Genomic DNA, 19,935 nt, shown 5'->3' with positions numbered 1-19,935 from the left:
GGGGTGGGGTTTTCTGCACTTAGAGCAGAGGTGGGAGTCTCCTTTGGAACATCTGGAGGAGGAAGCCGCCTCTGTCAGAAATGGGGAAGTTCTGGATGCAGAGGCAGAAGATCCTGGCCCTGGTCTTGCTATGTGACCTGGGTCACCCTTTTCCCTCTCTTGTCTGGCCTCCTCTTCAGAACCAGAGAGCTCAGGTGCCCCCAGCTTTGGTCAGCCCCCAACAGCCTCTCTACTCTAATCTCAGGACCCCCAGGTGGCTTCTTCTCAAAGAGCCCGGATATTAGCATTTTGGTGGTTAAAAGGCCAAGCGTGAAGCATCCTCCCCACGCACCTCTCTTCCATAAAGGCAGCAGTTGTAAGATTACACATGCTACCCCTGGGACTTAATACAGCTCTTTTCATTTTGAATGAAATGAAATGCTCCACATTTTGTTTTTGCCAGCTGGGCCCTGGATCAGAGGCTTGCTCTTGCCTTCCTCCCTCCCTCTGCCTGGGCATCTCTAACCCTTGGGGGATGCGGGAGCTGGAAGGGCTGGGGGCAGGTAGGGAAGGGGGCACGAGGCCCTGATGCCCAGGTTCCCCGCCAGGCTTCGACCGCTACTTCTCCAGCCGCACGCTGGACAACAACCGGCGCAACATCTGGTTTGCCGAGTTCTGGGAGGACAATTTCCACTGCAAGCTGAGCCGCCACGCGCTCAAGAAGGGCAGCCACGTCAAGAAGTGCACCAGTGAGCACGCGCGGGCGGGGTCAGGAGGGGTAGGGGGCGGGCCGAGGCCTGGGGGCGGGCCGACTGCGGGGTGGGGCGGGGCCTGAGGGGCGGGGCCAGGAGGGGCTGGGGGCGGGCCGACTGCGGGGTGGGGCGGGGCCTGAGGGGCGGGGCTAGGAGGGGCTGGGGGCGGGGCCTGAGGGGCTGGGGGCGGGCCGACTGCGGGGTGGGGCGGGGCCTGAGGGGCGGGGCCAGGAGGGGGCTGGGGGCGGGGCCTGAGGGGCGGGGCTAGGAGGGGCTGGGGGCGGGCCGACTGCGGGGTGAGGCGGGGCCTGAGGGGCGGGGCCAGGAGGGGCTGGGGGCGGGCCGACTGCGGGGTGGGGCGGGGCCTGAGGGGTGGGGCCAGGAGGGGGCTGGGGGCGGGCCGACTGCGGGGTGGGGCGGGGCCTGAGGGGCGGGGCTAGGAGGGGCTGGGGGCGGGGCCTGAGGGGCTGGGGGCGGGCCGACTGCGGGGTGGGGCGGGGCCTGAGGGGCGGGGCCAGGAGGGGGCTGGGGGCGGGGCCTGAGGGGCGGGGCTAGGAGGGGGCTGGGGGCGGGCCGACTGCGGGGTGAGGCGGGGCCTGAGGGGCGGGGCCAGGAGGGGCTGGGGGCGGGCCGACTGCGGGGTGGGGCGGGGCCTGAGGGGTGGGGCCAGGAGGGGGCTGGGGGCGGGCCGACTGCGGGGTGGGGCGGGGCCTGAGGGGCGGGGCTAGGAGGGGCTGGGGGCGGGGCCTGAGGGGCTGGGGGCGGGCCGACTGCGGGGTGGGGCGGGGCCTGAGGGGCGGGGCCAGGAGGGGGCTGGGGGCGGGGCCTGAGGGGCGGGGCTAGGAGGGGGCTGGGGGCGGGCCGACTGCGGGGTGAGGCGGGGCCTGAGGGGCGGGGCCAGGAGGGGCTGGGGGCGGGCCGACTGCGGGGTGGGGCGGGGCCTGAGGGGTGGGGCCAGGAGGGGGCTGGGGGCGGGCCGACTGCGGGGTGGGGCGGGGCCTGAGGGGCGGGGCTAGGAGGGGGCTGGGGGCGGGCCGACTGCGGGTGCGGGGCGGGGCCTGAGGGGCGGGGCCAGGAGGGGCTGGGGGCGGGCCGACTGCGGGTGCAGGGTGGGGCCTGAGGGGCGGGGCTAGGAGGGTCCCTTTGGCTCCGAGGCCTGGGGCAGGAGGGCTTAGAACAGTAGAAGCCGCCTTGCTCTCAGCCATCAGGGATGCTGCTGGGGTGTGGGGTGTGGCAGGAGGAGGCTCCTGGGTCTCTGCAAGAGGTTCCTCCTGCCTGTAGCCACCTTGGGGGATGAGCCCACGAAATTGACCCCAGCTGCCCCGTGTGGGAGTCCAGACATTCACCCATCAGAGCATTTTGCAGAAACCATCTCTAATCCCTTGCGGTTCCCTTGGTCATTCAACAAACACCAATTTGACTCCTAGGGTATACTCGTCCCTGTTCTAAGCACTGTGGATATGGCGCTGAATGAGTGAGTCAAAAATCTCTTGAATGTTTATCCTAATAGGAAAACGTTTAAACGAGATAAATAGTGAACTGTACAATATATCAGAAAGGAAATGTACACTAGAAACAACTAGAACAAAGAGATGGCTTTCCTATAAAGGTAACATTTGAGTAGAGTCCTGAAAAGGGTGAGGAATGGGCCACCTGAGAATGGGACAGTGGGTCCATTCTACAGATTGGAAAACAATTTGTAGGTGCAAGAAAGTAAAAGGATCTGAGTTCCCATGGATGGAAGGTGGTTGAGCAGCATTTGGACCCAGGTCCAGGCCCTAAGTCCCCTAGGGTAGTCATCGTGGTATGTCCACATTTGGATACATTCAGATGTGGGTCCCTGTATATTCTTGATCTGGGTAGCCTGCAGCAGGACCTTCCCTTAGTGACACTGAGGGAGCTCTGGGTGCCTTCAACCTGAGTGGTCACGAGAGGGGATGGTGATCTCCCTCTCATATCCTCCTGGACGGATTAAAGTGGCTTGGGCAGAGGGCCAGGTGAGCAAGGGGCCATTGGCCTGGCTTGCGGGATCTTAGGTTCCTGAGTCACAGAACTCAGGAGGAGGAAGCTTGAGGAGGTTGGCAGGCAGGTGGGAAGGGTGCTGCCCTCTGGTGGCCTGGGTCCTCTGGGAGTCAGGAATATTGGCTAGTTAGGATCATGGGTATTCCCCAGGGGCCCAGCAGGCAAGCTCATGTGTGGGTGTACATGGTGGTGTGTGTGACTGTGTATGTACATGAGTCAGTACGTCTATGGGAGAAGGGGTGTGTGTGTTTGTCTGATGTGGGGGCTTATGTTCCTAGGCAAGCTAATAACCATAAATATCACTCACTGTTGTGTATCTTCTGTGTTCCAGACACTTTATACACATTACCCCATTTCACTTTTTTCACTTTTATAACAGCTCTAAGGGCTTTTCTGATCTCCATATTATAGAGGAGGGTCTGGAGAGTCAGAGAGGCCAAGCAACTTGCCAAAGGCTGTACAGCAAATGCCTTTGTCAGGCAGTAATTGAAGATTTAAGAAATGCAAAAATGACAGCACAGGAGACTGAGCTTTCATGGGTAGGGTGACTATGCATCTTACATAATTTTGGAAAACATCTCTTTTATTATTTTTTAAGATTTATTTGTTTTAGAGTATGAGCTGGAGTGGCAGAGGGAGAGAGAGAGAGTATCTCAAGCAGATTCTAAGCTGAACACAGAGCCTGATGCAGGGTTCGAGCTCATGACCCTGAGATCATGACCTGAGCCCAAACCAAGAGTTGGATGCCTAACCAACTGTGCTACCCAGGTGCCCCTAAAAACATCCCTCCTCCTCCTCCTCCTCCTCTTCTTCTTCTTTTATTTTTAAGATTTCATTTATTTATTCATGAGAGACACAGAGAGAGAAAGAGAGAGGCAGAGACAGAGGCAGAGAGAGAAGCAGGCTCCATGCAGGGAGCCTGATGTGGGACTTGATCCTAGGAGTCTGGGATCATGCCCTGGGCCAAAGGCAGACACTCAACTGCTGAGCCACCCAGGCGTCCCACATCCCTTTTATTCTTAAAAGTGCCTAAGTGGGGATGGAAAATTGTATGTTCACCCTGATTATAAATCCCCAGACCTGGCTGGAGGATGGGGAATGGTGAGACTGGAAATGGGGGCAGGATGGGTAACAGGGCCTCCAGTGTCCAGCCTGCCAAGGGCAAAGGGCTTTCTGGAGTCACTTCTTGGTTTGGGAGGGGCAGGAGAGGAGAGGACCTTGATCAGCTCCTGTAGACTCTATTTACCTAGATTCCCAGTCCTGGGGTCTGGATTCACAAATGTCTTCGGCCTGGCTGGTGAACTGGGGACAGGGGCATCTCTCCGCAGCCCTGAGGGAGGTGTTTGGGCTGTCAGAGCAGGTGGAGGAGGGAGGGCTGGAGCACAGTTCAGGAGTGTAGAGCTTCGCTGGGAGCCTGAGGCAAGCTCTTTAACCTCTTCGGGCCTTTGCTTTCTTATTGGAGGAATGGGATTGATGGTGAGCCAGCCCAGAGAGTGTCTTGGGTTGGAAATGAGAAAGCATGGATGGAGGTACTTCGTGAACTGTAAAATGGTGGCTCTCAGGCCTGGCTGTGCATTAGAATCACCAGGTGGCTGTTAAAACTATGCCAGCACTCCACCCCCAGACCTGTTCAGTCAGAATCTCAGGGGTGGGGTCTGGGCTGTGGACTTCATGAAAGCTCCTTGGGTGATTTTGTGTGTGTTCAGGGCTGAAGACCATAGTAGGAGCTGTCGTCCCCAAGCCTTGTTCACAGTGAGTCACCTGGAGATTGTTTAAAGCTACTGATGCCTGACCCCCAGACGTTCTAAGTGTATTGGTACTGAGTACAACCTGGGCATTGGGATTTTTTTTTAAAGTGGCCTAGGTGGTTCTCCTGTGCAGCAAAGTGTGGGAGCCCCTGGCTCAGAAGGAGAGGCAGTGATGGCACGCACCCCGGGCAGGGGGAAGGTGCGAACCAAGGAGCAGAGGCTGGAATGAACACAGGGTGGGGAGGAGGAGCGGAGGACGGCACCTCACAGCTGACCCCGATCCTTCCTGCTGCGTCTTGCTCTTCTGGCAGCAGAGGCTGCTAAGAGTCCCCGTGTGGCCCCACGTCAGGCGCGGTGAGTGGGTCCACCTCAGGGTATCGGGTCCACCTCAGGGTATCGGGAGGAGCAGGGCTGCCGCTGGGAATGTGTGCGGGACCTGAGACCCACTCCGGGTGAGGGGGAGGCGGCTCAAGCATCCCGTGGCCCCGTCCAGGTTTGAGCTGAGCCACTCCCTTGGGAGAGTGTCTTAGGCAGGAGGGCCAGGGTGACACCCACGGGAAGTGGTGGGGGGCTGGCTCTGCACTGGGCACCTGGTGGGGGGCAGGAGAAGGATGCAGCCCCGGGCCTGGATCTGACTCCGTGTCCTCCCTGCTGTGTGACCTTGGACAAGTCATTTAACCTCTCTGCGTCTCAGAGAAGATGGGAGTCACTGCCCATCTCAGTGGGCTGCCGTGAGGATTGGAGGTGAAGGGTAGGAAGAGGCTGGCTGAAAGATGATGTGCATGATCGGTGCTGGTAAAATGGTTGTTGATGTGGATAGGGAGTGGGAGTGATGGGATTGCCAGATCTGTTGGTACTGGTGTTGCATGTCAGCTGTAGGATCCAGGATGAGGGAGGGCAGTTGGTAGAGGCTGTTGCAGGTGCAGCACCCATTTTGCAGAAGAGGCTGCAGAGGCCATTTGAGAACATCACGGCACCAGAATTGGCAGAACTGGCTTTATCCCCAGGCAGCCTGGCTCTAGGGCTGGTGCTCTGCCCAATCTCCGATTTCCTGCCCTCCTGCTCTCCCAGGCACCCCCTCTTGCCTCCAGCCAGCCCAGGTGTGCTCTGTGTTCTCCACCTACCCCTGCTCTATCTCCCAGCCTGGCTTCCCACTCACTTCTTCCAGGAGGCCTGCCCATCTGCACTGGTGGCCTTGTACTGGCCCACTCTGGTCCCCTTGAGGCCAGCAGATTGCACAGTTGGCCTCTGCCTGTTGCTTCCACAGGCTGCTCCTGGAGGGTGCTAATTCCTCAGCGCCTCCAGCCTGCCTGCCGGATGGCTGGGCAGAGAGCTGCTGTGACCACAGAAAGTCTCCAAAGAGCAGTAGATGCTGGCAGCTGGAGATTGGGCCGGTGTGTCTCAAAGTGGTAAGAGGGAGAGGGTACACACATTCTGCTGTCAGGGTCCTGCAGAGCTGGGTGTGAATCCCCCTGTTGCTGCCTCCTAGCTGTGTGACCTCGGCAGGGCCTTATACCTCTTGAGGCCTCAGTCTCCTCATCTGTAAAATGGGAATCCTATTACCCACGCCCATCCCCACAGAGCCCCATCCCTGCAGAGCCACCTTGCTCACCTTTTCCCGGAGAAGGGATGGAGGTGATCTGTGGGAAGCACCTGCAGATTGCCCAGGGACTCCCCCCACACCTGAGCCAGGAAGGAGTCACTGAGGGGGAGGCTTGCAGCTGTCAAGGCCCAGGGAGGGGCAGCACCTGCCTCCCTCTCTGTCTCCTGGCCCCCTCCCTGGGAGCATGCAGAGAGGGTTTGGGAATTAAAGCTGTAAACAAGGCAGATGTGGCATCCATCTTTTTGACAGCACTGCCAGCCAGGTGATGGCTGAGCGGAGGAAGGCCCGGTTTATGAGGAAATAGGAAAAATTTACTGCCTTCTGTTCACAGGGGCTGGGAGCTCTGAGAGGGAGGGTGGGTGCATGGCAGCTGAGGATGTGTGGGGGATTCCTGTCGCCCAGCCTGTGCCAGCATCCACACCACCACCACCAATGATAATAACAGCTAATAGTTATATGGCATTTATCGCTTGCCAAGACTTGGGTGTTTCAGGGAGATATTGGGGAGGATGGATCAACCACCGGTGAGTCGGGAAAGAAGGGGAATGGCCAGGAAGGACAGTGTGGCAGCTTTGTCCTCGAATCTAGATCTCGGCGGGCGGACCTCAGCTGGGCCCCGGTCTGCATGGGGTCGGGTACCCTGTGCTCACGTCATCCTGAGGGTAGGAGGGCCTGTATGCACCACGCAGGATGGAGCAGGGAGGCCCGGGATGTGGGATCTTATCCCGTGGAGGAGTGCCTGGGAGGAGAGGAAACAAGTTTATAAAGTGCTTCTGTATAGAAGGTATGATGCTGTGTGTTGTACCTGTACCTCCCTAATCCTCTGAGGGGCCCTGCAGGCCAGTATTATTACCCCCCATTTACATCTGAGGAATGTGCATTTTGCTTGACCTAGGTCATATCACTAGCTGGTCCGTGGCAGGCTGGGAGACAGGCACAGCTATTTGCTAGGCTGCTGTTCCTGGGGGGACCCTGGGACCCTCTTATCCTACTCCCCGGAAGTTGCCCAAGAGATGAAAGCTGGTGTGTACGTTTGTATATTGTATGTAAATGCAAGCTTCTGTGTGCAGATGTGTGTACGTGCACCTATGCTGGATTGCACATGTGGGCCTCTACCTGTGAATACAGACACGCTGCCACTCCCTGGTCCCTGCAGTGCTCACCAGCCCCGTCTTTGCCAGTGCAGTTAGTGCCCTTGGAAGCAGGCCTTGGCCTAAGATTGGTGGGAGCGGGAGTGGTTGTCTCCTCAGATGGGCAGCCCTGAGGCGTCCTCTACATGGTCTCCTGGAGGGCCCCAGAGGGATGGAGCCGCACACCTGGCATCAGTGGCCGCCCTTCCCCATCCCAGGTTCCTACCCCTACTGGTCCTTCCAGGTATCACTTCCCAAAGAAAACACTTGTGAGCATCTCAGCCCAACAGTGGGTGACTCTGGATGACCCTGTGTTTGGATGAGTGCCATGCTAGTTGTGTAGCGATGTATGTGTTACCCGTGTTTATACATATACTTGTGATTATCTGTGTTTGAACATGGGTGTGTGTTTAGACATGTGTATCAACGCCTGCAGGTTTGCGTGCAGCCACCCTGGATGGGTGGATGTGAATATACGTGCGTGCGTACGTAATGGATTTCATATTCCTTTATGTGAGGGAACCGCTTCGAGAACTGGGTGCGTGCGTGGGTAGGGAGCGTAGAACTCCGGAGGGTTGCGGTTGGGCAGGGTGAGTTGGGCGGGGTGAGTCGTGGCGGGTGATGGGAGAGAGACAAGGAGGCACTCTGATTATTTCAACCTTGAAAACTCATTTCAATTACAATTTACAACCTGCTTACAAAGGCTGCAGTCACTGTAGTAACCATAGCTGCAGGGTTTTGACGAAGAAAATCCTCTCCCAATAGTTTCCCCCGCTGGCTGTCACCTGTGGCAGAGCCAAACGCATCCCTGGCTCACTGTACCCCGGGACACAATTAGGACATCTTCAAACTGTTGCTGCGGTCATTGCCACCGTATGTCTGGGATTTATCTCCTACAGTGGCTCTCAGGGGTGTGTGTCATGCTTCCTTCCAGAGCCACCTGGACCTTCTGAAGGTCTTGCCCACCCATGAGGGGATTTTTCTGATCCCCACTTTTCTCCACGGCTACCACCTGCTTTAGCCCCACAGACAGGGATCCTTAACTCCTGGTTGAGCCTGGACCCCAGAAAAGGGGAAGGAGGCAGGTTAGAGGCTGGGTGGAAGAAGTAGGAGAGGGATGGTACAGGTGGTGGAAAACTCTTATGGAACTAGAGAGATCCGGGTTCAAATCCCTGCTCAGCCACTTCCCAGCCAGGCCAATCCCCAGGGACGTAGGAGCACATGCCAGGTGCCAGGATTCCGTAAGATTCTGGTACATCACTCGGCCACTCGCACACCTCAGTTACCTCCTCTGTGAGAGGGGCCAGTTTAGCCTGCCTACCTCCCAGAGCCTCCCAGAACAGAAAATGCCAGGCATGTGAAGGTTCTCGGTGAGCAGCAGCTACGCCAAAAGGTTATTTGCTGAGGAATCAGGAGGAACGTGGAGAGCTGCGCTGGTTACTGGCACAGCTTCAGACATTCAGGATGGAGCATCTTGTCCTTTTTAACTTGTATTTATGATTCCTGCTCCCCGCCCCCCACCATGTGAGCCACTTAGGCCCTCTCATTATTGCCTTCCAAGGGGTGCAGGGGAAGGGCCCTTGGGGTTTGAGGGGTGCCTGTGTGTAGAGGACATGCTTGAGGCCTGGGGTACCCTTGAAAATAAAGGTCCTTTGCAAGCCGCCTTGCTGCACATTTTCTCATCTGTCATTGGGGCTGGACGTGAGACAAAAGTCAAGGATGTGCGGGTGTGTCGAGAAGTCTCTAGGAGTCTGTGGCTGGCACTGTGACAGCTCTGGGGTAGAGATTCTGGAGGGGCTGCGCTGAGGGGGCAATGACAGCTCCACAGGAGCCCAGAGCCCCTTTAGTGGGAGCTTCCCCAGCCAGAGCTGGCTTCTCCCAGTGAGGGTGGTCCTCAATCTGGTGTTGGTGCAGGCGGCTCGTGACCCCAGCGAGGGCACTTGTCCTGGACCAAAGTGGCCCAGGAATGGATGCTTCAGCTGGTCCCCCTGAGGAGGGACCCTTGGAGGAGGAGAGAGGAGAGGTGAGGGCAGTTTAGCTGGGGTGGTGCAGCCAGATCCCCTTAGCCCCATGTGTCCTTGGCTTTGGGAGAGAGCTGCCAGCTTGCTTTAGTGGCCACAACCTTCCCTCCGTCCTGGTTAATAATTTAGTCTCTCACCCAGATGAAATGAAGGTGTGATGGGAATGTGGGTTGTTGAGTGGGATTTTATGTCTTCCATTCTTCAGGCTCAGTGGAGCAGGTCCCCTTAGGGTCCAGGGCTGGAGCTTTCCAGGCAATCCTGCTCTAGGACCCTCCCCCGCCAACTGCCCTCCCTTTGGGGACAGGATCATCCCTGTGCTTCTCTTCTGGTTCTCAGAACCTTGTCATCAGAAGCTCAGACACAAGGGCAGGCTGGAAAGCTGGAGTACTTGCCTTTCATGTTCATTCTTGTTTGCTCCTTGGCCTAGAAATAATGCTGCCTGTTAGCAAGGCTCTGCTGGCCCAGGAGCTCTGAGGCAAGGCAGGACTCACACCTCTCTGTGCCCTCAGGTGCAAAGATTTAACCAACCTCTGTAGCACTTGGGAAGCACCACGCCTCTCTTCAGGTCTTGTACATACTAACCTATTAATCCTGACCCTCTGGGATCAGTACCATCACTGTCCCCATTTTGCAGTTGAGAGGACTGAAGTCTGAGAGATGGAGTGACAGGTCCAAGGTCACACACAGCTAGAGTGGGTGGTAGAGCTGGGGTTCCAGCCCAGACAGTCTGGACTCAAGTCCAGGCTCCTGCACACAGAGGACAGTGACAGCAGGTAGCGAGGGCCTTTGGTGATCAGGAGAGAGCCGGTGAGGCAGCTCCGAAGCCTGGCCTGCTTCCAGCCCCAAGGCCACCCTGGAGGAGCTGGGGCCCTGTCTGGACTGAACGGTGCCCCCCCCCCCCGCCTCGAGCTAAGTGGGCATCTGCCCCCCAGCTGTGCAATCTGAGTACTAGTGACTCTTGTTGATCTCTGATCCCCGAGGTTGGGGTGACTGGGGTCAAGTTCTGCCCTTGGTCAGTCTTGGTGGCCAAGGCAGGGATACGAAATGTGCCCCCAGCTCTGCAGGAGCCCTGGGCAGGCAGTTTTGTCATCTGTAAAATAGCAGAATTGGAACAGATGACCTGCCTTGGTCCTGTTGTTCCTAGCACTATGATCCCATGATTTCTGCTGTCCATTCAGCAAGTGTTGAATCTCAACCCTGAGCAAAGCTGAGAATGGGGTGGGGTCCTGGCCACCTGACCTGGCCAGTTGAGGGGTGACTGATGCATAGCCCAGCCATCCCCACATCTGGGTGGGGTGGCATCTGTCCTTCCGGGGTGAGAGGATTAGATGGTAGAGAGAGCCTGGGGACAGCAGTGTGTTTCCCTTTACCCGGTGTTTGCTTCCGAGGTATCCAAGGGAGAGGGAGGGACAGAGTGACCTTTGGAGTTCCCAGGGGAGCAGGGCCTGGGGCTGACCCAGCCCGGCCTGGCCCCCACACAGTAGACATGAGAGGCTCAGACTGTGGCCCATGGGGCTAGGCTGGGGTGCAGCCACTTATCCTGCTGCCCGCTGGGGAATCACCTCTGCAAGGTGTGGCACTGGCCCTCTGGCACAGAGGCGGTGGTTGTTGTGGCCGGGCTTCTCTGTCCTGGTCTCCAGGGAGGAGGTTCCAGGTTGTGATGTGGGCAGGGTCTGTGGCCTCAGGAGCGAAGCCAGGCTTCTCTGGCATTCTGGCCATCCTCTGCCTCCCTCCACTTTGCAGCCACCTCCTGTCCCCTCCTCCTCTCAACCTCCCTGCTTTCCTGTCCGCCGCCCAATCCCGCTCTTAGAATCCCTCAGGCATAGAGTGGTGCCCAGGCTGGGAGCCAGCGTGCCTGGGTTCAGAATCGGCATTTCGTGGTTCTGGAATGTCACTGGGCTTTTCTGTGCCTCAGTTTCCTCTCTGGTATGGGGATAACTGCTCACCTCCTAGCACCCTGGTGAGACTTCAATGAGTTGATATGCATAAAGAGCTTAGAATGATGCTGAGCATAGGGCAGGTACTCGCTAGAAGTTAGCAACCCTTATTCTTCCTTATGATTGCTACCCTGGCCCAGGCTCAGGTAGTGCCTCCTCCTCCAGAAAGCCTTCCTGGCCTGCTCTGGCTCAGGGACCTCAGAAACCCCCCACTCTGACCACTTTGCACAATAACATGGATTAGTCACCTCAGTGCCAAGTGTTTTCTGTACCTCTTCTCATGTAAGCCTCTGTGGAGCAGGATTATGATCCCCTTTTTACTAGAGGACACTGAAGCTTTAGGCAGCCAAGGAGCTTGGGCCCAGGGAGTAAGGGTAGGAGACCAGAGCCCCAAGACCATGCTGCCCTGGGGAGCTACTGCCATTTGCAGCAAGGTGAGGGTAGAGGTGGGAGTGGTTCCCCACTTGGCAAATCTCACTCAGCCTGGCTAATGGAGATGGAGTGGGTGGGGATGCTGGTGACTTCTGGTGTCCAGGGTGACTGGAAGCCATTGAGGGCGCCAGGTGTCCTGGGATCTGCAGCCAGGCTCTCACCCTCTCTGGGCCTTAATTTCCCCATCTGTCCCATGGCTGGAGCGGCTGCCCATCAGTGGGCTGCCATAGGGTACCACTGCAAGACATAGCTTTTGTCCTGGCGATTTCCCAGCCTGTGCGGGGGCCAGCTGCTCCCAGATTAGTCTAGGCCAGGCTGGGGGATAGCAGGGAGGCCACAGCCACAGGGAAACCCCCTGGCCGATTGCCTTCTGAAGGCGATTGTGACACGGGGACCTGCCCTGGCTGTTCTGGGGCCTCAGAGGATAGGGTCTGGCAGTACCGTGGTGAGGGTAGTGGACCCTCCCCTTCACCTTTTGGAATTGTGCCCCCGTGTGCCTCCATAAGACCATCTCCTGTGTGGCAGAGCAAGCCCTGGGCTAGGAGCCAGGAGGCCCAGGTGTGCAGACACGGGCTGTGTCACCTCTCTCGTCTCTGGTCCCTGCCACATGGTCTGTGAGGACGGTGAGCCTCATGGTTGCCCCCGCCTTGCGCGTTTCATTGCAGACCGAGAACGCATTGGGCAGGACTCAGCATATGAGCAGGAGGGGAAGGTGCAGTTTGTGATCGATGCTGTGTATGCCATGGGCCATGCGCTGCACGCCATGCACCGTGACCTGTGTCCCGGCCGCGTGGGTCTCTGCCCCCGCATGGACCCCGTGGATGGCACCCAACTGCTCAAGTACATCCGCAGTGTCAACTTCTCAGGTGAGCGTCCCGGGCCTTGAAGCCCAGGGGAAGGGGTCCTGGGGCTCCGTAGGGTAGGAGTGTGTGGGGGGCGGTCTCCTCAGATGTTTCCAGGGCATGTTCCATGCAGGAGCCTCCCCCGAGGGGTCTCTGCACTGGCCTCGTGGTACTCCCTGCTTCTCAGTAAAAGCTCAGCCAATATACTGAGTGTGTGACCCTCACCGGCCCCTCCAGGCATCGCAGGGAACCCTGTGACCTTCAATGAGAACGGAGACGCCCCTGGGCGCTATGACATCTACCAGTACCAGTTGCGCAATGGCTCTGCTGAGTATAAGGTCATCGGCTCCTGGACTGACCACCTGCACCTCAGAGTAAGTGCCCAGCAGGAGGGCAGGGAGGGGCCCCTGGAGGGATGGAGAGAGTCACTCGTGCCACCCAGCCCCTGGGAGGCAGCCCCCGATCAGTCTGGGTCAGCCCTGAGCCCAGGTGCGCTGCTGCCAGGTTGGGGCTTCCTTCCGTGCCGTACTCTGGCTTCTGAGGGCCCTGGGCACCACTCCTGCCTGAAATGGAGGAACAGGGCCTTGGCGGCTCAGCAGGGGTCGGGAAGCTAGGTGAGTAGGGGTGGGGAGGGGCTGCCATGGGGCGAAGGAGGACAGTGGCCTAAGGCAAAGGGCACAGTATTGTTCGAGAGCGTTTCTTAAAGCTGTCAAAGTGCACCCAGAAGGTCATCATTTTTCTGGGTTTTGGGGCAGCTGGGTGGGTGTGGGGGGTCTTCTCCTGGGTCCTCTTAGCGACATCTTCCCAGCCCGTGATCGTCCCAGGGACAAGGTGGTTCTCCCTCTCCTTCAGTGTACCCAGCGGTGAACAGAGCCAGGTGTTTGGAGAGCGAGGACCTGTGGTTCATTCCCCGAGGAAATGCCAGTGGACTTGGCCCCTGCCTTGGTGGCAGGGCGAGCCAAGCTTGGGGTGGGCACAGTGTGACAGTCAGAGGGATGGACCAGAAGACTCAGGAGGCCCAGGCCCATGTCTGGCCACAGCTACCCTAGAGCCAGATCCTGGGAGAGTTGCATCGTGTCCCTGCTCTCCCCTCTTGTAAGAATCTGTTCCAGCGGCGAACCTCTTGAACTCCTCAAAGCCCTTTCTGCCCATGATCCCATTTAGCTCCGATGATCTTCTAAGTCAAAGGAACTATCTCTGCAAGCCCAGCCTGAGGGATGTTCTGAAGGCCAAGTAGCAGGGCAGGGGCCGAACCTGTTCTTGTCGTGATGCTCCCTGGGCTGCTGAACGGAGACTCACTTTGCCAAGTGAGGCGATACCCCAGGTGGAGGCGTGTCTCTTTTGGGTGCAGTGGGAGGAGCGGTGGGGGCCTGTGATTCAGTTGACTAGCGGCATCGGCAGTTAATGCTTACTGAGTACCTGCTGTGTACAGGGACCCTTGTAAGCATGTGACCTTACTGTGTGGACGGCAGCCCTGCGAGGCAGGTACTATTCTTGTCTCATTCTACAGATGTGGTAAGTGAAAGCAGGGCCTCGGTGTGGGGTGCACAGCGGACTCCTCCCTGATGATACGAGGCCCCTCTGCCAGCATGGATTGGGGCAGTGAGGGTGGGGAGGGTTAGGGAGAACTGGGCTTCAGCCCTCATACCCTCCCCACTTTCTCCTGAGGGCTCAGTTTGGGGTCCACTGAGTAGGCCAGGCTGGGATAGGGGGCGCTGAGGAGGAGACTTCGCCCCGCCTGCTGCTATCTTCCTCCAGGGTCTGAGAGCAAGGTGGCCTCTCGTGGCTGGTGCTTGGGACTCACTACCTCTATCACAGATTCCGCAGAGATTCCCTGGGCCCTCTGTGTGCCAGCCCTGTGCTGGGCGCCAGACACGCGGCAGGGAACACGCACAGAGCCATTCTGGGGAAATATTCAGAGTTTCTGCTTTGACTTGCCAGAGGAAGCCACAATAGCAGTGGTACAATAAGCAGCAAAGGGCAAAGTGGCCTCATATCTGCTGCCCTTTGGTCAGGTGAGAACACAAAAGCTTGGAAGGGTTGAGATGTTTGCTGCAGGGCTTGCAGCCAGCTAGCAACACATCTGTGATCGCAGGGTCTGCCTGCATTCGCGGCTCTTCTCCCGGGAGCCAGAGTTTTCCAGAACAGCTACCATTGCGCTGTGTCCCTTGTGGTCTCATAGCTCCCGTGCATGGGGGTTGTCCAGCCTCACTGTTCCTACAGGATGGTGGCCCTGGTTGTTGCTGTGCTCTTTGGCTTCTAGGGGACCACATGGCCTTGTCGTGCCCAGAGCCACAGGATAAGCTACTTCCCTGAACTTTTCTTACTTTCCAGGCTTCTCTAACATTGAATTCAGTAGGGTGTGCCAACATGCCTGTGGCTCCTTTGCTCACAGCGATTGTGTCTTTGGAGACATGTAACGGTGACTAGCACTAATTTAGAGCACAATATAAAGAAACCCTAACCCCTGGGCACAGATTATGTATCCTCGGCATAAACTTCTGTTCATTGCTCCCTGCTGAGCTCAGATTCCTGGGCTGCCCAGAGGAGACCCCATGGTCTGAATTGTGGGGCAGCGCATCTCCAGCATGGTCACCTGCAGGGCCTACTTATAACTCAGATCCTGAAACAGAAGGTCTGGGGTCGGCCAAAATGTGGCATTTCCCTCAAGCCCCTGGGTGATGCTGATGCTGATCTGGGGTCAGAGCTCCTGAGTCCCCTCTGCTTCCCCATGTGACTCTGGGTTGTCACTGCTGCTCTCTGGGCTTGCTGTCTCCATATGGTCCTTGAGGGTTTCGGGTTTGGTCCAGATGCCGTGTCTAAGTCATGTGGGTGGGCTTATTTAAATCCAGCTGTTGGATGCAGCAGCTCATGGTTGGGAAGGACAGCTGGATTTTAACCACCTAACCAGGTGATGGAGGTGTGGGGCCCCAGGGTGCCAGCCAGGAGGGTAGCCCAAGGCACTGGACGGCGTATCCTAAGGCTAGCTCCCCTGTGCTGTCGTTGCCAGATAGAGCGGATGCACTGGCCAGGGAGTGGGCAGCAGCTGCCCCGCTCCATCTGCAGCCTGCCCTGCCAGCCGGGTGAGCGGAAGAAGACAGTGAAGGGCATGCCCTGCTGCTGGCACTGTGAGCCCTGCACGGGGTACCAGTATCAGGTGGATCGCTACACCTGTAAGACCTGTCCGTATGACATGCGGCCCACGGAGAACCGCACGGGCTGCCGGCCCATCCCCATCATCAAGCTTGAGTGGGACTCGCCTTGGGCTGTGCTGCCCCTCTTCCTGGCGGTGGTGGGCATCGCTGCCACACTTTTCGTGGTGGTCACCTTCGTGCGCTACAATGACACACCCATCGTCAAGGCCTCAGGCCGTGAGCTGAGCTACGTGCTGCTGGCCGGCATCTTCCTGTGCTACGCCACCACCTTCCTCATGATCGCTGAGCCTGACCTGGGGACCTGCTCTCTGCGCCGGATCTTCCTGGGGCTGGGCATGAGCATCAGCTATGCGGCCCTGCTCACCAAGACCAACCGCATCTACCGAATCTTCGAGCAGGGCAAGCGGTCGGTCAGTGCTCCGCGCTTCATCAGCCCTGCCTCACAGCTGGCCATCACCTTCAGCCTCATCTCCCTGCAGCTGCTCGGCATCTGTGTGTGGTTTGTGGTGGACCCCTCCCACTCGGTGGTAGACTTCCAGGACCAGCGGACGCTCGACCCCCGCTTTGCCAGGGGCGTGCTCAAGTGCGACATCTCAGACCTGTCGCTCATCTGCCTGCTGGGCTACAGCATGCTGCTCATGGTCACGTGCACCGTGTACGCCATTAAGACGCGCGGTGTGCCCGAGACCTTCAACGAGGCCAAGCCCATTGGCTTCACCATGTACACCACCTGCATCGTCTGGCTCGCCTTCATCCCCATCTTCTTTGGCACCTCGCAGTCGGCAGACAAGGTGAGTGATGGCGCCAGGGTGGGGGTGGGTGAGTGAGGGCCCTGAGCTGGGGGCAGCCTCTGGGGCTCCCTGGCCTCGCACCTGCTCTGGAGATGCCTTCTCCCACGCCTCACTGCCTCCTCTGCCTCCAGTCTGTTCTCCAATCTCTGAGTCGCCCCTCCTCTTTTCCAGCTTACCTTCCCCACCATCTCATCTCTTTCCTTCCTCCTCCCTTCCCCCTCTCCTTCTGTCCTCCTCTCTCTTTCCCTCCCTGCCTCTGCCTCCCATCCTCTTCCTCTCTCCTGTCAGCCTTCCCTCTCTTCTAGACTCTCCCTCACCTCTCTCCCTACTCAGCCCCATCAGCCTTGCCATCCACTCCTCTCTTCCTCATCTTCTGTCTGCCCCTCTCTCTGTCCTCACAGGATAGGATCCCCATGGGTCCCTGGTGGGGGATGGATCCGACACTGTCTCCTTCTCTCCTCGTCCCCAAGCCTCCGAAGCCCGGGAGCCTGGGGTGTCAGCTGAGGCTCCTTCCTTCCACTGGCCCAGAGCTGCAGAGGGGCTGCCTCCTGCTGGCTCTGTCAGGCCATCCCATGGGCCTGGATGCACCCTGGGGCCCTGTGCACTCTGCCCATATCCCAGCCCCAGCACTGCCTGGCTTCTGGCGGGGGCGGGGGGGGGGTCTTACCTATTTTTTTCTTTTTTTTTAAAGATTTTAAAATTCATTTATTCATGAGAGACACATAGAGAGAGGCAGAGACACAGGCAGAGGGAGAAGCAGGCTCCGTGCAGGGGAGCCTGATGTGGGACTCAATCCCAGGACCTGGGATCACCCGCTGAGCCGAAGGCAGACACTCAGCCCCTGAGTGGTGCCCCGGGTGCCCCCGTGTGGTTTTATCTTGAAGGACTGGGAGTCACTGAAGCCAGAGGCTAGAAACAGGGGAGAATTGTGGGGACAAAGGACCCCAGCGCCTGGTCTGAGCTCCACATGATCCTGAGCAAGCCAGCTGGCCTCTCTGCCTCAGTTTCCTCATTAGTGTATTAGGGCCATGATTCTTCTCTAGCAATCCTTAAGGTGTTGTAACAGTCACATGGCATGATGGGCATGAAAACAGTTTGCCCAATGCAGGGAGGCCCAGGGCTGAGGAACCCAGAGGGTGACAGAGGCAGGGTCAGAAGGATGACAGGGCAGATGCTGGAAGACAGAGGCTGTGGGAAGGATCCTGGCTCCTACTGTCGGTGAGAAGGGAGCCACCACGGGGTTCTGAACAGTGAGGAATGTGACATAGCTCAGGTCTAGAAGGATCCCTCTGGCTGCTGGGTGGGGCCCTGAGGAAGGCGAGCTGGGAGCTGGACGGCCAATGTGGTGGTGCCTGTAGGGACCCCACCAAGGGGCTGCTGGCGGCAGGGGTGATGAGAAGTGGGGGCTCCTGGATGTGTCTGCAGGTGGGCTGGCTGGATTCTGGATGGATTGCATGTGGGGTAAGAAGTACAGAGGATCAAGAATGATATTCCATGGTTTTTGGTGTGAGGATCGGAAGGAAGGAATGTCTGCGTCCTAAGGTGGGGAAGACACTAGAGGAGCCTGTTTGGGGGCCGAGGGCAAGCAGCCCGGGCTGGATATGTTGCTGGGGGGTCTTCAGCCCATGGACAGCATCCGAAGCAGAGCCCGCCCAGGTGTGAACTACCGGGGATGCATGGCCTTCAGTGAGGCTGCTGCCAAAGCCACGATGGGTGGGGTGCTTGTCATGTGCCTGATGCACTACCTACTGGCCAGCAGGCTCCGCTGTAGCAGGGTAGGGGTAGGGATCACTGTCCCCATTTAGGGGAGGACACAGGCACAGAGAGGCCAAGTGACTTGTTTGAGATCACTCCTGCCGGTAGGGGCACGGCTGAACTTGACCCTGCTGGCCTACCTCAGGAGCCCCCCACCCCAAGCCTAGTGCACACTGTCCCTGCAGCCCTGGGACACCTTCCTGCCCTGGGGCTTCCTTTGGAGGTGCTACCTCTTCTGCCGCAGCAACTCGAGGCAGGAGCTGTGCTCTTGTTCTGAAACTCTTGGCCTGGCTCAGGGAGGCCTGTGGGCTGAGGGCTTCGGAGAAGCGGACGTTGGGGTTGGCAGTGAGTGCCCTGAGCCAAAGCAGCCACCAGGCCCAGCTCACACTATGAGCCAGGGCTCCTGCACCCAGGGCCTGTGGGGGGCCCGCCCTGGTGAGGACAGATGCAGGCAGAAGCCCCTTGGCCTGCAGTGTGGGGGTGGGGGGGCCCATAGAGCCCACCAGAGAAGCCATCCCTACTCCAGCTTGAGAAACGAGCCTCAGCAATGACAGGACGCCCCTTCCCTTGGTTCCTCAGGGAGGAAAGGTACCTGGCTGGAAGGCCCACAGCTTGGTAGCAGCCCCTTATACTGCTTCTGGTAGTTTCCTCGGGCTACCGCCAGCATCCTGCTGCCCTGGCCCCCCCCCCCCCCCAGGGTGTCACACCCACCTACTCCAGCTGCCGGGCCCTCCCTCCCTCCCAGCCCCCACATCTCTCCTGGCGCCCAGGCCTGCCTCTGACTTCTCCCTTTTTAGGAGGCTCCGCTCAGTATTGATTCTGAAAGGAAGCCTCTGAAATGATCTCCTCTGAAGCTCAGAAAGGGGCAGAGGCTTACTTGCCTGGGGTCACACAGCAGGCCAGCCTCACAGCAACATGTGGCCATAAGGCCCTGCTCTGCCCCCCACTGGGGTGGGGGGACGTGGACCTGCCTCCCGGGCTTCTGAGTGAGGAGGCAAAGGCAGCCCTGGGGGTGTATCTGTGCATGTTCTGTAGCACTATAAAATGTTGTGGGCATTGGAAGCTGTAGGCCTGGCTGGTGTGTGTGTGTGTGTGTAGATAGAGTGGGTGCGGTTGCTGTGGGGAGTTGTGGTAGGCTTAGAGAGGTGTGTGTGCCTTTTTGTTTATGTTCAGGGGTGGCTGGGTGGTATGTGGATCTGTGTGCAGGTGGGCGCATGTGTGCACATTGAGTGGGGATGGGCAGGTGTGTATGCTGAGAGGTTCATGGCTGCTGGTGTGGGTGTGCAGACGAGTTGTGTGTGCCCAGCGGTGTCTGCAGATGTGTGTATGCGCTTGTATATGCATATTCAGTAATGTGTGGAGATGTGGGTGAATGTATCTGTGTGTATGCACCTGAGTGTGTGTGAAGGAGAATGTGTTGTGTGTGTGTGCACGCGCATGCCCAAGTATGATTCTGAGTTAGGTATGAGTGTATAGCTGTGAGTTCAGGTGTGTGTGTGAATGCAGAGATGCATGCGTAGATGGGTGTGTGTGTTTGTGGGCATGTGGGTATGCCCAGGTGTGTGCGCACCTGCACTTTCAGGGGCTCAGCTGCACCCATTTCCCCAAGCGTGCAGATGGTGGCGCAGAGTGAAGCCTGCTCTGGTGAGCAGGAGGATGGATTTCCCTGCCTTAGTCCGGATTTTCAGGGGTTGTCGCTGCTGCCGCGAGGCATTACTCTGAGCCGTCTGGAGCGTCCTTTCTCTACCGCGTGGGGTTACGGCTCAGC

The 19,935-nt window shown here is 58.3% G+C and overlaps 1 protein-coding gene across 14 annotated transcripts in view; it reads left to right on the top strand.

The window, feature by feature from the left end:
* Nucleotides 1-19,935, top strand: part of GRM4 (glutamate metabotropic receptor 4) — a 116,506-nt gene that overhangs the window by 86,518 nt on the left and 10,053 nt on the right. For 12 of the 14 annotated variants that reach the window (XR_007401101.1, XR_007401100.1, XM_025418468.3 and 9 more), the window contains 4 exons: nucleotides 588-728; nucleotides 12,290-12,490; nucleotides 12,704-12,840; nucleotides 15,477-16,412. Coding sequence is in view for 11 of the 14 variants with exons in the window: in XM_025418468.3 (XP_025274253.1) it covers nucleotides 588-728; nucleotides 12,290-12,490; nucleotides 12,704-12,840; nucleotides 15,477-16,412 (1,415 nt within the window). In the remaining 3 variants the exon portion in view is untranslated. Of the gene's footprint in view, nucleotides 1-587; nucleotides 729-12,289; nucleotides 12,491-12,703; nucleotides 12,841-13,630; nucleotides 13,774-13,898; nucleotides 14,482-15,476; nucleotides 16,413-19,935 lie in introns of those variants that run through there. The other 2 variants (XR_007401102.1, XM_049092030.1) reach the window with 2 other exon arrangements.

The sequence above is a fragment of the Canis lupus genome, chromosome 12 (assembly GCF_003254725.2).
Source record: "Canis lupus dingo isolate Sandy chromosome 12, ASM325472v2, whole genome shotgun sequence".
Lineage (NCBI taxonomy): Eukaryota > Metazoa > Chordata > Mammalia > Carnivora > Canidae > Canis > Canis lupus.
This window is presented reverse-complemented; position numbering and strand designations above follow the sequence as displayed.